We start from the raw sequence: 16684 nt of genomic DNA, 5'->3' as shown, positions 1-16684 counted from the left end.
TTTTAATTCAGGTGAACTACATTTGCTGAATCTAAAAATTTGCTGAATTTGTCATTTGGAAACCAAGTAAAATATTGACTATTATCAGATGTCCACAACTATTTTATGAGTCTACTATAGCAAATTTAATTTCTCTAAAAGCAAAACAAAGACTACTGTATAAATCTTATTTTTAAAATGGTGTAAAGGTTTGATAATACATTATTGGCTTATTTTGCTATGGAAGATTCCTGTACATTAGTGTTGTGACACAGCCAGCATGTATCCCACCTGAACCCCAGCTGTTCCACTTCCCATCCAGCTACCAGTTACTACGTCCAGGAAAGCAGCGGCAGATGGTCCAAGCGCTTGTGCTGCGACCACCCATGTGGAGAACCAGATGGAATTTCCAGTTCCTGACTCCCACCTGGCCCTTTACAAACGAATGCTTATGGGGAGTGAATCAGTAGTTCAGTGCTCAGTGTCTCTTTTCTCTGTAATTATACCTTTCAAATAAAAAACACATAAATCTTAGAAAACAAAAAAAATCTAATTTTCATCATCAGTACAATATGTTGTTTGTTATAAATTATACAATTTTCTTAAATATGAAAATATTAATCACTTAAATTTTCTGTATTAATTTTTTTAGCCATACTATTATAGTCTCACAAAGTTTAAATAGGGTCCAGTACGGTAGCCTAGTGGCTAAAGTGCTTGCTTTGCATGTGTTGGGATCCCATGTGGGCGCCCGTTCTAATCCTGGCTGCTCTTGTGGCCTGGGAAAGCAGTCAAGGACAGCCCAAGGTCTTGGGTCCCTGCATCCGCATGGAAGACCTGGAAGAGACTCCAGGCTCCTGGCTTCAGTTAGGCTCAGCTCCAACTGTTGTGGCTGCTTAGTGAGTGAACCAGCAGAGAGAAGATCTTTCTCTCTGTATATACTTCGTATCTCATTTTCTCTGTACATCTGCCTTTCCAATAAAAATGAATATTTTAAAAAAATAGAACTGTAGATCATCTTTAGGTAACAAAAATTTTTTTCTAAGAGGTTTATAAAAATCAACTTTTAAAAAACATAAAAATCAGTTTAAAATGGGCAGTAGTAGCTATGATCCCCATCTTACTCACACTGCTCTGAAGGCTAATTCATTCTAAATAAGCAAAAATCACCCCTACTGGAATCCCATGGCGTAGTATTTGAGAGAGCAATTTAGGAGCACACACGTGTACACACAGCTATTTTAAAAAATCGAATCACATTGTTGGGGCTACCGTTACTGCTCAGCATGTTACTGCTCAGCGACCATATATATGGTCGCTGGTTAGAGTCCTGCCTGCTCCAGTTCCGTGCAGGTCCCTGCTGGCGGACCAGGTAAACTGGTGGAAGTATCCCCAGTGTTTGGGCACCCACACCCAGATGGGAGGCCAGGAAGAAGCTAGGGCTCCTGGCTCGAGCCTGGCCCAGCTCTGGCCACTCGGGCCACCTGGGCAGTGAACAAGGAGATAGGAGAGTCCTGTTTTCAAACAAGTATATATTAAAAAGAAAAAAGTACACTGTACAAACGTGTGGAAAAGGAAATGACTCCCATATACTGGGACATGGAGCGAAGCAAGCTGCCAGCCATACATACATACAGCATAGATACACACACACACTGACACACAATGGTAACGAGAACTACATTAAAGACTTCATTTTAGTTTGCACATTTAATTGTTGCAACCCAATGAAACACATGAACACACATTTATAATTACACCAGAAAAGAAGCAACTTTTAAAGATTACCTCAAGAGTAATGGCAGAATGGGGAGGCGGGCAGACAAGATACACGAGACAGCACTTTGACCTTATACCATATGATCTTCTATACCACTTAAACTTGCTGTATTAATTTTTTTAATAGAATAAAATATTCCTTCAGGTTTTAATATAAACATGTAAGTTTAAAGAAGGAAAGGAGAATTTAAGAATGTTACATAGGCTTAAAATTTTTCATGATTAAAAAGGTATTTAGATTATAAGCATGTTGTCAGTTTTAAAATTAGACTACTGAGATTACATTCATCAGCAGTCTCATGATACACATGACTACCTAGTGAAATGATGTCAGAAGCCAAGCACGGGTGCATGACACGCGTATGCCTGAAGGATCACACCGCGAATCCCCGGCTCACACCCTGCAAGAGGTTGAATTTTCACCCCACACAGCATTTTGGCATCATTCATCTACAAAGGTAACTTAATGCTAACAGATAGTTTAACTCTTTATAACAAAACTAATGCTGGAAACTAGTTTCATATTCTAAATGAAGAACCCGCCCAATCTAATTAAACAACTATTATGTGTCAGACTTTGGGTAGAAATTGATATCAAAGTTGAAAAATAAATAGTGCCATTTGTGGAAAACGTGCAGTGGTATCTAAAAGAGGGCTTTTCCATCACCCCAATAACCAGCTAAAACAGATGTTATCAAGGCCAAAGCTGATGAACTTCGTTCATGGGTCAGAGCCTTACACTCCAACTCTGGGCTCTGCTCCCTAACTGGAGACAATGGCTAATAACAAATAAAAGGACTTCTACAGGATAGCATCAAGGCTAGAGGGCGACTGTGCTTTTAAAAAGGAATATTGTAAAACAAAGCAAAAACAAGCAAAAGTAAGCAGCACACTGCACGTTCTCAAGTGGTACAATGGAGGAAGGAAAGAGAAAGGCACAGCTCAGGGAAGGGAAGGATAAAAGGGACAGCAGGAAAGAGTGGACAGGAGGAGGAGGAGACGGAAGCAAACAGAGGCGAGGAATCAGAGCACAGAAGAGAGCAGAGCACAGATAAAGCAGCAGAGACCGTGGGCTAATGGCTGCGGAACAGCCGCCGCTCGGAACACCTACTCCTCTCCCCGCTGACGAGTCTGGGAGATGGCAGATAACAACCAAAATATTCTGGATCCCGACATCCACGCAAGAGACCCAGAGAGAGTTTGTTGCTCCTGACTTCAGCTGGCCCAGCCCCAGCTGTTGCAAGTACTTGGGGACTGAATTAGCAACTCTGCCACTTTAAAATAAATAATTTGTATCTCTAAAGATTTATTTTTATTGGAAAGTCAGATATACAGAGAGGAGTAGAGGCAGAGAGGAAGATCTTCTGCCCGTTGATTCACTCTACAAGTGGCTGCAATGGCCAGAGCTGTGCCAATCTGAAGCCAGGAGCTTCCTTCGGGTTTCCCACATGGGTAAATGGTCCCAAGGCTTTGGGTCATCCTCGACTGCCTTCCCAGGCCACAAGCAGGCAGCTGGATGGGAAGTGGGGCTGCCGGGATTAGAACCGGCACCCATATGGGATCCCGGGAAGTTCATGGCAAGGACTTTAGCCGCTAGGCCACACCGCCGGGCCTAAACATTGGGTCTTAAAGACATTATCTGACTACCAGTTAAACTATTTGCAGACATTCATTGCAATTATTAAAACACACAGGCATATTTTTGGAAAATTCATTTCTGGTGCCTATTCAAGATTGCTGAAAGTTATTTTTCAAATAATTCCATTCTAAGCTTTTTTTTCTTATTTCTTTTTTATTGGAAAGGCAGTTACAGAGGAGGAAGAAACAGACTGCTCTTCCATCTGCTGGTTTACTCTCCAAATAGTTACAATGGCCGCAGCGCAGCCAACTGGAAGCCAGGAACTTCCCCCGGGATATCTCACAGCAGTGCACAGGCCCAAGGACTCGGGGCATCCTCTACTGCTCTCCCAAGTCATAAGCAGGGAGCTGGATGGGAAGCGGAACAGCTGGGATATAAACCAGCACCCTTATGGGACGCCGGCATCACAGGCAGAGGACTGGTCTGCCATAAAAGCCCCAATCTGAACACTCGCATAAGTAACACTGGAATACTCCCAAGCTTCAACTAAAGAAACACACACACACCCTCTAACACTGAATAGAGCAAGCAAACAAACTATATTTCTGGCACAATACTATGCTGAAATAATTTTACTACATAGTGACTGTCTACTCAACTCTTTCTAGTTCTAGAAGATAAAATCAAATCCAAGCCACATTCATTTACTTACCAAAGAATTAAACGGAAGGATTAAAACAGTGCTGTTCAAGCTTGAATTACACTTAAATTTACCTCAGAATCATTACTAAGCTGAATTCTGATTCAACATGAGACCTAAAACACTGCATTTTCAAATAAGCTCCAAGGTGACCCAACAGTGCTGCACTAAAACATACAATTATTTCCAAATTTACATTCAGGATGCTAACAAGAAACAGGGGAGACCTCCATCCCAGGGTTGGGCACTTGGCCTGAATCCTCTGCAATTTCTACTGGGGCATAGCCCTGGAGGCAGCGCTGATGGCTTACACGGCTGGGCCCTCTTACTACAGAACTGGGGACTGATGGCCCAGCACCTGAACTGTCAAAACAACCCACCCAGCCAATGTGGGCACTTGGAGAATACAGCATTGAAAGGAACAGAGATCACTCTTTCTCCACCTTTCCAATAAGAATGACTCAAAAATTATCCCACACAATCTATTTTGTTTTGGCTTTAGGGTATCACTTAAAATACCTCCCACGCCATCAATGTTTTAATATTCACAAGCTATATCAACTGAAAAAAAATTAGCCTTCTGGGGCCCAGTGCGGTAGCCTCATGGCTAAAGTCCTCACCTTGGGATACCATATGGGTATCAGCTTGGGCGCCAGATGCTCAACTTCCCTTTTAGCTCCCTGTTTGTGTCCTGGGAAAGCAGTGGCAGATAGCCCAAAGCCTTGGGACCCTGCACCTCGGTGAGAGAGCAAGCTGTTGGTTCCTGGCTTCCGATGGGTTCAACTCCAGCTGTTGCAGCGATGTGGGGAGTGAACCAGTGGATGAAAGATCCTCCTCTCTGTCTCTCCTTCTCTCTGTAAATCTGACTTTCCAATAAAAATAAATAAGTCTCTTTAAAAAAAAATCTTGTAGAGAGATTCCCTCAGTTTTTAGTCCCACTTTCAGTTTCTTTGGATCAGTCACATCATGTGATTTCATGGGCCAGATGTTCCCCTCCCCGACCTGGAATTATTTACACACACACACACACACACACGGATATGTTACTGTTTCTCTAAGTTGGCTATCCGGCATTACAGGACTTAAAAACATACCAATTCACATAGAATACTAAGAATTTCTAGCTATTACTACACATATTTGCCTCTCCCCCAGTTTTTCTTGGGCGCTAATCTAGTTCTTGATTATATAATGGGAATACTGAAGCAAGAAATGTGAAAAGAATAAATTCCCTGAGAATTGTCATTGCATTTATATAATCCAACACACATAGGTACTTAGGTACAAATTGTGACTTCTACATTAACAAGTAAAATGCGCGGAAGGCGCGGGTGGAGGGAACACAGCATCATGGTTAAGAACCTCTCAGTGGGGCCTGGCGGCCTGGCCTAGTGGCTAAAGTCCTCACCTTGAAAGCCCCGGGATCCCATATGGGCGCCGGTTCTAATCCCAGCAGCTCCACTTCCCATCCAGCTCCCTGCTTGTGGCCTGGGAAAGCAGTCGAGGACGGCCCAATGCATTGGGACCCTGCACCCACGTGGGAGACCCGGAAGAGGTTCCTGGTTCCTGGCTTTGGATCGGCGCGCATCAGCCCATTGCGGCTCACTTGGGGAGTGAATCATCGGACGGAAGATCTTCCTCTCTGTCTCTCCTCCTCTCTGTATATCTGACTTTGTAATAAAAATAAATCTTAAAAAAAAAAAGAAAAGAACCTCTCAGTGATTTTCTTTCTTTTCAGTACCCATCAAATTTTCCGCATCTATATAGTATTTCCATTATTCATATGCTTCTTAGCAGTAAATCTAGGAGATACAGAGAAAAGCACCACTACCAATGAGTGAAAAAATATGAATTCCTTCTTAGTGACAATCAAGAAACATCTATTAAATATGGTAAAGAACAAAAAATAATTGCAGGAAACATCCATGAAGACTGTTACTCACCTTAGTAAAGTTATTTAGATGACCTAGCTTTCTCATATTTGAAACTCCTTGTAATTTGGACACATTTTGGAGAATCTCTCTTAAGTTATCAGAAGGATCTAAAAGGGAAAAACAAGAGAATTTAACCTAATTTTTAAGAGTATTTTCCAAATCAAACACACAAAATACACAAACACAACTTCACGATGCTGGCTTTTGGTTTGAAGTCGTAACTTTTAGTGCACCCACTCCTTGCACCTGAACTGACTCCAGAGTCCTTGGCTAAGGCGGAGCTGGGGGAGGCAAGCATAAGACACCCATGTCCCACATTACAGTGCTGGGGTTCACAGCCAAGCTGCCCTCCCGCCGGCAGCTCCCCACTTGTGTGGACCCTGTGAGGCGGCAGAAGGTTCCAGGGACTGCACTCCTGCCACCCACAAGGCAGGCCTGGACGAGTCCCCACTCTAGGTCGCGGTCATGTGGGAACTTGAATAGCAGATCGACCTGCTCACTCTCTAGCTCTTGGCCTTTCCAATTAAATCACATTTTGGCCTGGCAGTTGGGATGCCTGTGTGCCTGTAGTTTCCAGGTTCAGCTACTGGCTCTGGCTCTCACCGCAGCTCCCTGTTGCCAGTGGAGACCTTGGCAGGCCACAACCACAGTGACTCAAGGAGCTGCGTTCCTGCTGCCCACATCAACGGCCTGGATTGAGTTCCCTTTTTATTTGGTAAATGATCCAGAAGATGGAAGACCAGTAGATAATCCACCTGCTCGCAAATAACAGAAGTTCATATGGATGACTGATCTAAACACCTTCACATCTCTACCAATACCTATGAAACAACTCTGTGTATCACCTGAAGTGAACAATATGACATGTGTAATGTTAAGTCCCAAAAAGACCTGGGAACAGAACAACTGCTTAAGATCAACCTGCTCAAAATCAAGGAGAATAATTTAAAATCACCCAGATATTTTTTAAAGACATATTACATAAAGAAGACAATCGAGATCTTGTCAGCTAGAAGGCAAACGAAAGAGTAAGCGGTAGCATCTTCAAAGCAGTCATGGAAAACACAGCTTAAAACACTGGAAACCACGCTTAGCTCACTTGCTTCAGAAAAACAGGCCCTGGCCAGATGTGCCCTTGCAGGCAGTAGTGTGCTGAGCCCTGCAACTGAACAGTGTCGACTTCCTTAAACTGCAACAAGCTATTCTTCTATTATATTCCCTGTATCCTATTTGCTTTAGAGAAAACAATAACACAACCTTAAAAAAGAAAACTCATCATGTTGCTGATATTTTTAAGAGCCATTAACGACTTCCTCAGGAATGTTGCCCTTAATCCAAACTCAAGGAGCTGCGCTGAGTCGGTGCTTTCCTCACCGAATGAGCCTTACACTGTGCTGGCTCCTTACACTTAGTTCCCATCTCACCACGAAGGATACTAGTTGGCCCAGCTGCTTCCAATCACTAAGATCATTCATCTGACTTTACAGCAAGTCTTATTAGATAATAAGCATTTTCAATGCAAATTGATTTCATTTCAACTTTCTTTAAGTGGCTTGGAACATGACTTTGTAACTGGTGAATGTATGGCGCTGTCACAGAGTGGGATTAAAACAGCCCGTCATGGAATGAGATCAGATTCCACACAAAACAGGATGGGGGCAGGTGCTGCTGCACAGTGGGTTAGGCCACTGCTTGGGAAGCCTGTGTCCCTGTCACTGAGTCCAGGCCTTCACTGTCAATCCAGCTTCTTGCTAATGTGCTGGAAAGCAGCAGACCACGGCCTAGTACTTGGCTTCCTGCCGCTCACCTGGAAGACCCACATGGAATGCTCGTCTCAGCCTCCACCTGGGCCGGCCTGGCTGTCGCAGGCAGTTGGGGAATCAAACAATGGAGGGAATATTTCTCTCTTGCTCATTTGCTGTCACTCTGCCTCTCAAACACACAGGCAAATACACTTTTTCTTTAAAGAACATACTTTAGGACCTAGAATAGTTTGTAAAGTCAAGGTAAAGAATCAAATACAGTGTGATATTTACTTAATAAAAATGTAGCATTTAACATTTTTTTTAGCATTTAACATTTTACATTGCTTAATCATTAGCATAATCAAGTACCAAACAAAAAGCTCTACTAAAGTGAAAATATGGCTATTATTATCTAAAGACATAGCAGACTAACAATTATGATTAATTTGAAGAGATATTTTCCTCACAAAGGCTTGCAGATTTTAAATTATTACTAATTTCTAAATACAAACTGACTATAGAGGTTTTAGAAAATCAGAATCCTGTTTTAAAATGTATCAGTTCATTTACTCAAGTATCACTGAAAGCCTATTGTCATCATTGAATGTTGCAGTTCCTTAGAATACAGCATTGATTAAGGCATTTCCCTCTCTAAAGTATCTCACATAGGAAGAAACATGAAGACGGTAAACCCATGCAACAAAATAACTTAAATTGACAGATACTGGCAACCAAAACTGAGTCCAACATTTACCTATCTTTGTCAACCCAAATGAAAATGCACCCCCTTGCTTCCCCATTTCACGCCTTACTTTTTCTTATAATACAGAGGACCCCAAATGTGCAAGGATTTCAAAATTTCTACATATTAGAGTTGCAGAAAAACAAAAAATATATATTCACAAATACTGTTACTGCCCAGATGAATTTAAAACAGAACTAGGACCATTTTAGACGCTGAAATGCTGTCTAACATTCATATGCTACAAGGCTGCTACAGGGAACTTTGAACTTGAAATCCCACAGTGAGAAATTCCTAGTTCCTTAGGTGCTGGACCAGGAAAGTCGGCAAACTTTCTGTAAAAGAACAGATAAAAATATGCCTAGGGCTTTGCAAGCCGTGAAGGTCTCTGTTATAACTACTCAACTCTGTTGTTATACAAGCAGGCAACTACTAAACACATTAATGAAATACTTAAATGTGGCTGTAAGTTTTAGTTTGGGCTACCAAAGTAAAGTGTCACAGACTGAGTGATTAACAAACAGCAAACACTTACGGCTCATGGTTCTTAAAACTACATGTCCAAAGTCAGGGGATGTGTTTGGGTTAGACTGTCAACTCCTTTTGGCATCCTCGGGGGTGAGGACACAGGGACAGGAAAGCTCCCTAAAACCCATTTGAAAGGGTACACCTTCCCATTCGTGGTGGGGAGAAGTCTTCACTCTCATGTCGCTATTATCTCCCAAAGTCCCTATCTCCTAACACCAATATATTGGGAGTCACAGTTCCAACAAATGTATTCTGTAATGACACACTCAGTCCATTGCACTATTGCAATGAAACAAGTCTTTGCTTGTTTGTCAATCCCCACACTAAGAAGTCAGAACTTAGAGTGGGGAGGAAGCCATGATCAATGAAGACTTTAGATGAGGGCAGGGGCTCGCTGAGTGAAGAAGGCTGCAAGCAGCTGGCTGTGGTGGCCAACAATAAAACAGAAAGCAAGCCCTGGCCCAGGACGAGAGCCTAGTGGCTAAATCCTCGCCTTGCAAGCTCCAGGATCCCACATGGACAATGGTTTGTATCCCAGCTGCTCCCCTTTGATCCCATCCAGCTCCCTGCTTGTGGCGGGAGAAAGCAGTTGAGGACAGCCAAGGCCTTGGGAGCCTGCCCCGGGTGGGAGACCCAGAGGAGACTCCAGGCTCCGGATCAGCCCAGTCCTGGCCATTGCGGCCATTGTGGAGTGAAGCAGCAGACAAAAGATCTTTGTCTCTCCTTCTCTCTGTACATCTGCCTTTCCAATAAAAACAAAAATAAATCTTACAAAAACAAAAGGAAGCACAATACAAAAGAATTACAGTAGCTCTTTTCCTCTTATTGTGCAGCTCATAAACCCTAATGCGTCCCTGTTGCCTTTCTAGGGGAGTAATGAAAAACAGTGAGCTCCAACCACCCAGCAGTTCGGTGTCTGGGATTCCAGAGCTGAGTACACCTGATACAACCATCTTTCGGGGACTCTGTCCTTCCGTTCAGAAGCTGCCTACTTTGTGTGACACTGCTCTTCATTGTTTTGTTTTAATGGATGGGGTTAACTTAAAAGATTTATTGATTTTAGTTGCAGAGTCAGATATATAGAGAGGAAGACACAGAGGAAGATCTTCCATCTGTTGATTCACTCCCCAAGCGGCCACAACGGCTGGAGCTGAGCCGATCCGAAGTCAGGTGCCAGGAGCCAGGAGCCAGGAGCCAGGAGCCAGGAGCCAGGAGCCTCTTCCGAAAGCTTTGGGCTGTCCTCAGCTGCTTTCCCAGGCCACAAACAAGGAGCTGGATGGGAAGCAGGGCCACTGGGAAACGAACCGGCACTAGTATGGGATCCTGGCACGTTCAAGGCAAGGACTTTAGCCACCAGGCTACCGCGCCAGGCCCTATTGGTGGTTTTTCAACAGAACAGTTAAAAAACATAATGTATTACTCTTACATACTAACTATTGTGATTAGGAAACTACTCTATGATTAAGAAAAACAAAACACAGATTTAGAAGAAAACCCAGAATGTCAAGAAATGGCCTTTTTTTTTTTTCATTATACTGTCTAACACTGCGGACTCCCAGGATCTGCACTATAAGGAAACTGGAGTTAGAAACGGAAGGCAGACACTGTGCTGTGAGCCTGGGAGTCTCAGCAGGTATCCTAACCACCACACAACAAGCCCAGCATTGTGACTACAAGCTGACATATACGTCTTCCCATCTGAGGAATCACAACAGCGCCCAGGATGTTTGGAATCAGGGAGCAATTCAGACTTGGGAGTTTTACATTAGCACTTCTCAATCTATACCAGCAACTCTAAATATATACTTATTCATTCTTTTTAGTAATATAACTTTACACAGAGAGGTACAGCAGGTTGCACTTCCACACATGATGGCCACATCCCTTTTCAGAGTACCAGGGATGCTTTCATGCGCCTGTTTCCGCCCAATCCAGCTTTCTCCTGCTGCACCTGTGAGGCAGCAGATGCTCAGTAGCTGCCCTACACAGACTCTCAGGATCCTGGCTTCAACCTGGACCAGCCCCAGGTGCTGGGGGCATTTGAGGAGCAAACCAAATGGATAAAACATCTCACTTTCTCTTCCTCTTTGTTAAACACACACACACAGTTACTTCAAAGAGTTCCTGGAAAATGGAGTCAAATCACTTTGATGCAAAAATATTTCTGAAACTTATGCAATTTTCTAATACACATTTTTTATGCATTTTGTAAAGATACATTTGTAAACATGTGAAAATACTGAATTTTAAAATGGTTTCTATATATTGCTTTATAGCAATGCAATGAACTGTACCAGTAATTTCCTGACATTCTTCTTTCATTACTTTGAGTGTCATACAAACTATCTGTGTATACTCAGTTAAGCCCTATAATGTCCACTGCTTTCATTACTTTGAGTGTCATACAAACTATCTGTGTATACTCAGTTAAGCCCTATAATGCCCACTGCTTTCATTCCAAAGTAAGACAATACAAAAATAGGTGATAACTGGATATGAACACAAATTCTATTAAGGCTTTTAAGCTCTGTGAATTCAGGCAAAAATAACATAGTTCTCACATCTCTATCCAAGGGTCTATTACCTTCTCTACCACAAATTTGCAAGAATTATTCTTCCATGCTGAAAAATAAACATTTAGGCGACCAGTTTTTTCTTCGAGACAGTATTTTTAATACACATCACAGTCAAAGGCTTAATGGCACAACTAAATAGTTCAACAACGCAAAAAATAAAAAGGCCTTAGTTCAGCAAGAAAACAGGCTAGCACTACAGATAATTAAATGGAATGATGTTCAAATTCACTTATATAAATTCTAAAAGAGTGTTTAGGAATTGAGTGATGCTAACAATACCCAGAAAGGAGTTAGTGGCCTAGCACTGTGGTATAGTCGGTGAAGCCACTGCCAACAGTGCCAGCATCCCATATGGGCACTGGTTCAAGCCCTACCTGTTCCACTTCCAATCCAGTTCCCAGATAATGTGCCTGGAAAGCAGCAGAAGATGGGCAGGAGCTTGGTTCCCTGCATCCAAGTGGAAGACCCAGGTCTGGCCACTGCAATTACCTGAGAAGTAAACTAGTGGATGTAACATCTGTCTCCCCCTCTTTTTCTCTGTAAATTCTGTCTTACAAACAAACAAACAAACAAAAAAACCCACAGGGGCCAGCACTGTGGTACAGGTGGCCAAGCCTCTGCCTACAGCATGAGTCTCCCCTAGGGGTGATGGTCCTGTCCCACCTGCTCCCTGCTTATGTCCTCGGAAAACAGCAGAGTACGATGGCTCAAGCCCTTGAGCCCCTGAACTCACACAGGAGACACAGAACAGGCTTCAGTCTCCTGGCTTTGAACAGGCCTCGCCCCGGCCATTTGGGAAGCAAACTAGTGAATGGAAGATCTAGCTGTCTCTCCTCTCTAGGTAACTGCCTTTCAAGTAAAAAGTAAACAAATATTTTTTAAATACCATTAGTTATTTTTAAAAAGTCAAAAAAGAAACCCATAAATCTTAAAAGACAAAAAGGAAGGCATTCAACAAACACTTTCTAAGCATCAACCATCTATCTAGTGATGAACTAATTCAAGTAAATACTACTTCTTAAGCAAAGCAGCAATAAAACAGAAAAAAAGCAAAAGGAAATAACTGTAAGAGGAGTAGAGGGAGACACACGGTAACAACAGAACAGGCATCACGGACCTACGGAATTTTAGTTCCTCACATTATTGCTATTTTTCAATGCTCCACTAACAACAACAAAAAAAGTTTTATATATCTGTGAGTTCTGATTAAAATAATCTGCAAGACGCTTTGTTGAAGAGCTGGATTCAAAGAAAACCCTAAAGTAAACGTTTCTGCATCTCCACTCATCTTCTCCATACACAGCAACAGTTACTACGGTTAACAACTTGATACCAGCCTTGAAGACTCGAGGAAAAGAAAAGGCATTTGGGCAAAGCCTGAATCATTACTGATCTTTTAAATCCTTTTCCAACTTACGGGAAAATCTCTCCTCAAAAATCATCCTTGGCTGTTTTCTCTCCCTGATCTCCTGCCTTCAATGAGTCAACGAGTTACTTTGTCCTTTCAAATATTCCCAACACGTATTCCTTCTTTTTATTCCATCAACCTTCACCACATTTCAACTGCTCTTAAAGGATTCATTCCTTGGCCTAGAGTATCTCCCCTTCTTTCCTGTAATCCCTCTGAATTGCAAGATTAACCGTAAATCATAACTTGTCATCTTACTTGACTCCAAAAATGTGACTCATTAAAACAAGGTCCCCATGTGGTTCATTTGTACACTTAGGCAGAAAAAAAAACTTAGCCACCTGACCTAATTACTTATCCTTAAAAAAAGGTAAATTTGCAGGGGCAGTGCAGTGGCTTAACAGGCTAATCCTCGCACTGCGGCACCAACGGCCCCTATGCGTGCCAGTACACGTCCCAGCCGCTCCACTTCCTGCTCCAGCTCCCTGCTAGTGGCCTGGGAAAGCAGCGGAGGATGGCTCAAGTCCTTGAGTCACTGCACCCACAAGGGAGATGTGGAGGAGGTTCCCGAGCTCAGGTTCAGACCAGCCCAGCTCTGGCATGGACGCCATCTGGAGAGTGAACCAGCAGCTAGAAGAATTGCCTCTCCCTCCCTCTCGCTCTAACTCTGACTTTCCCAGTTAAACCAATAAATCTTAAACAAAACAAAACAAAAAAGGCAAGTCTACCTGCAAACCTGACCCTTGATTGGCATATGGGAACTTGACTCTTGGGAGAGTTCTATTCACATAAAAAATATACTTTATGTTGAATGCTTTCCTCCTTTCTGTGACCTGGGAATGCCGTTACCTGCCTGGTGGACGGCCTGCTTCAAAAATCCTCCCTGAAAACCACACGGCTGAACCTCCAAGCTCACTCCCTGGCAGGCAGCACTTCACATGCTTTCACAGTCCAATGCTTAAGGGAAGCAGCCATGTCCTGTGTTCTCCAATGAACAAAGACCCCAAAATTTTGCACTTGGTTTCCCCCAGATTTTGTTCGCCACGCATCTTTTCCTTATGCTGATTTTCCTTCATAGCCTTTTGCCATGAGTACTCACGGTGACGGGGGGATTATGATAACGTGTTCTTTGGGACCTCAAACACAATACTATGTTTCAGAAACTCTGCTTTGAAAATCCCACTTTTAGAGCTTAGAATCATTACATGAGGGGTTTGGTCTAACCTGACCCAGAGCCAGAAAGGAATCCATTACATGCTAAGTCAGGATCTTAGCAAAGATGGTATCCTAAGAAAAAAAGGTGAATTGGAACACTCACCCAACAGAGGCAGACCGACTCGGCCGTGGGTAAAGCTGGGGCTCGGAAATAAAAGCAGGGGGCTGTGGGACACATACGCTTTCATACGCTTCAAAAAAACACCAACATGAGAATTTAGTCTACACTTCTCCCAGGCAGTAAACAGAGACAAATTCAACCAGCAGCATCTCCCACCTCACCTCTCAGCAGCCTCCGTATCCACACACCCAACTAGGGAAGCACCAGTAGTTCAAGTAGCCTAGTAAACACAAGTAATCATCCAAAACCCACAAACTCAGGAGGAAACAGCAAAATGAGCCATGACAAACAAATTCTAAATATCTAAAAGGACCTTAAGCATCAGGACGATCCAATCATGAAAACAATGAAATAATTAGCAAACTTGTTGCATGAAAGGCAACACCATCCTGCTGAAGACCTCGAAAGCCAGAGTCGGCTTCAGCTACTTAGAGGCAGCACCAAAGCAGTCATACATACACAAACTTAACCACTGACCAATAAAATCTTGGTTACAAACCTAACAGGAAGTCAGAGTTGCAGGCCACAACTTAGAGGGAAGAGGACCAAAAACACAAGCATCAAGAGGACAATTTTTAAAAATTATTTTTCAAGATTCAATGAGGGGGCCAGCACTGTGGCTTAGTGTGTAAAGCCACCACCTGAGACATCACGTGCCCGTTGGAGCCCCAACCTCTCCATTTCCAATCTCTCATTAATAATGGCCTAGGACAAGCAGCAGCAGATGGCCCAACTGCTTGGGCCCCTGCTCTCAAACTGGGGACCCCAAAGAAGTCCCAGTCACTGCGGCTATTGGGGGGAAACCTGTGAGTGTTTCCCCACTGAGGTCATGGGGAGTGTGTGTGTGTGTGTGTGTGTGTGTGTGCGCTTTTCAAACAAATGAATCTTTTTTTTATTATTTAAACTTAGCAGTTTATACTATTTAAGCAAGATTTTACAAAACTTTGTCCATTTTAGGGTAATCAGTGTGTGTGTGTAAGACTCTGCTTTTCAAGCAAATAAAATAAATCTTAAAAAAAAAAAGATCCAGAAGAATTTCAAAAGCAATACTGTAGGGCTGGGCACAATGGATCAGTAGCTAAATCCTCCCCTTGGCATGTGCCAGGATCCCCTAACAGCACTTGTTTGTATCCCGACCACTCCACTTCCCTTCCAGCTCCCTGCTGTAGCCTGGGAAAGCAGTCAAGGACGGCCCAAAGCCTTGAGACCCTGCACCTGTGGGAGACCCACAGGAAGTTCCTGGCTCCTGACTTTGGACCAACTCAGCTCTGACTGTTGCGGCCACTTGGAGAGTGAAGCAGTAGATGGAGATCTTTTTCTCTGTCCCTCCTTCTCTTTGTAAATCTGCCTTTCCAATAAAAACAAACAAATCTTTAAAAAAAAAAAAGGAAAAAGAAAAAGAAATACTGTAGTTGAAACGATTCAGTAGGAGGGATAAAAACCTAGCCAAAGAAAGAATTAATGCGGTAAATGATGCATTTGAAGATTAAGTTATACAGAACTGGGCCCCTCAGGAAAAAAAGACAAAATACACCCAGGAATTTAAAAAGAAAGATAACAAGTGTCCACCACACATCTAATAAATTCCTCAAGGAGATAACAGAAAACGGGAGAGATGTAATATTCAAAAATATAAGAATGGAGGATTATTTTGGAATTATTCAAAGATGCCAAGTACTTAAAACCAGAATGTCCAAAAAATCCACATATTTTGCAAACTATTTAGACAAAACAGAAATTGTTAGTATAGACAGAAAACAGATTATCTATAAAGAAAAGCATTTTAGGGCCCGGCGGCGTGGCCTAGCAGCTAAAGTCCTCGCCTTGAAAGCCCCGGGATCCCATATGGGCGCCGGTTCTAATCCCGGCAGCTCCACTTCCCATCCAGCTCCCTTCTTGTGGCCTGGGAAGGCAGTTGAGGACGGCCCAAGGCTTTGGGACACTGTACCCGCGTGGGAGACCCGGAAGAGGTTCCTGGTCCCGGCATCGGATTGGTGCGCATCGGCCCGTTGCGGCTCACTTGGGGAGTGAATCATCGGACGGAAGATCTTCCTCTCTGTCTCTCCTCCTCTCTGTATATCTGGCTGTAATAAAATGAATAAATCTTTTAAAAAAAAAAAGCATTTTAATGGAGCTTTTTAGCCTCATATTAAAAAAAAACATTAATTTTATTCTGTTTCATGTAATCAGGAGAATGTGAACATTAACTATTAGTAGATGTAAAGAATTTGCTGTAGGGGCCAGCATCATAGCCTAATGGGTGCGTCAAGCTGCCTGCCTGCACACTGAGTTCCTGGCTTCCGACCACACCAGCTGTTGTGGCCATCTGAGGAGTAAATCAACGGATGGAAGATCAATGTAAACTCCGCCTTTCAAAT

The 16684-nt window shown here is 43.0% G+C and overlaps 1 protein-coding gene across 2 annotated transcripts in view; it reads right to left on the bottom strand.

Moving 5' to 3' along the window:
- The window catches only part of RICTOR (RPTOR independent companion of MTOR complex 2), a 104952-nt gene that overhangs the window by 65107 nt on the left and 23161 nt on the right, over positions 1–16684 (bottom strand). For both annotated transcript variants that reach the window (XM_058680208.1, XM_058680209.1), the window contains exon 3: positions 5981–6078. In XM_058680208.1, coding sequence (XP_058536191.1) covers positions 5981–6078 — 98 coding nt within the window. The remainder of the gene's footprint in view (positions 1–5980; positions 6079–16684) is intronic.

This window comes from Ochotona princeps, chromosome 23 (genome assembly GCF_030435755.1).
Source record: "Ochotona princeps isolate mOchPri1 chromosome 23, mOchPri1.hap1, whole genome shotgun sequence".
Classification (NCBI taxonomy): domain Eukaryota; kingdom Metazoa; phylum Chordata; class Mammalia; order Lagomorpha; family Ochotonidae; genus Ochotona; species Ochotona princeps.
This window is presented reverse-complemented; position numbering and strand designations above follow the sequence as displayed.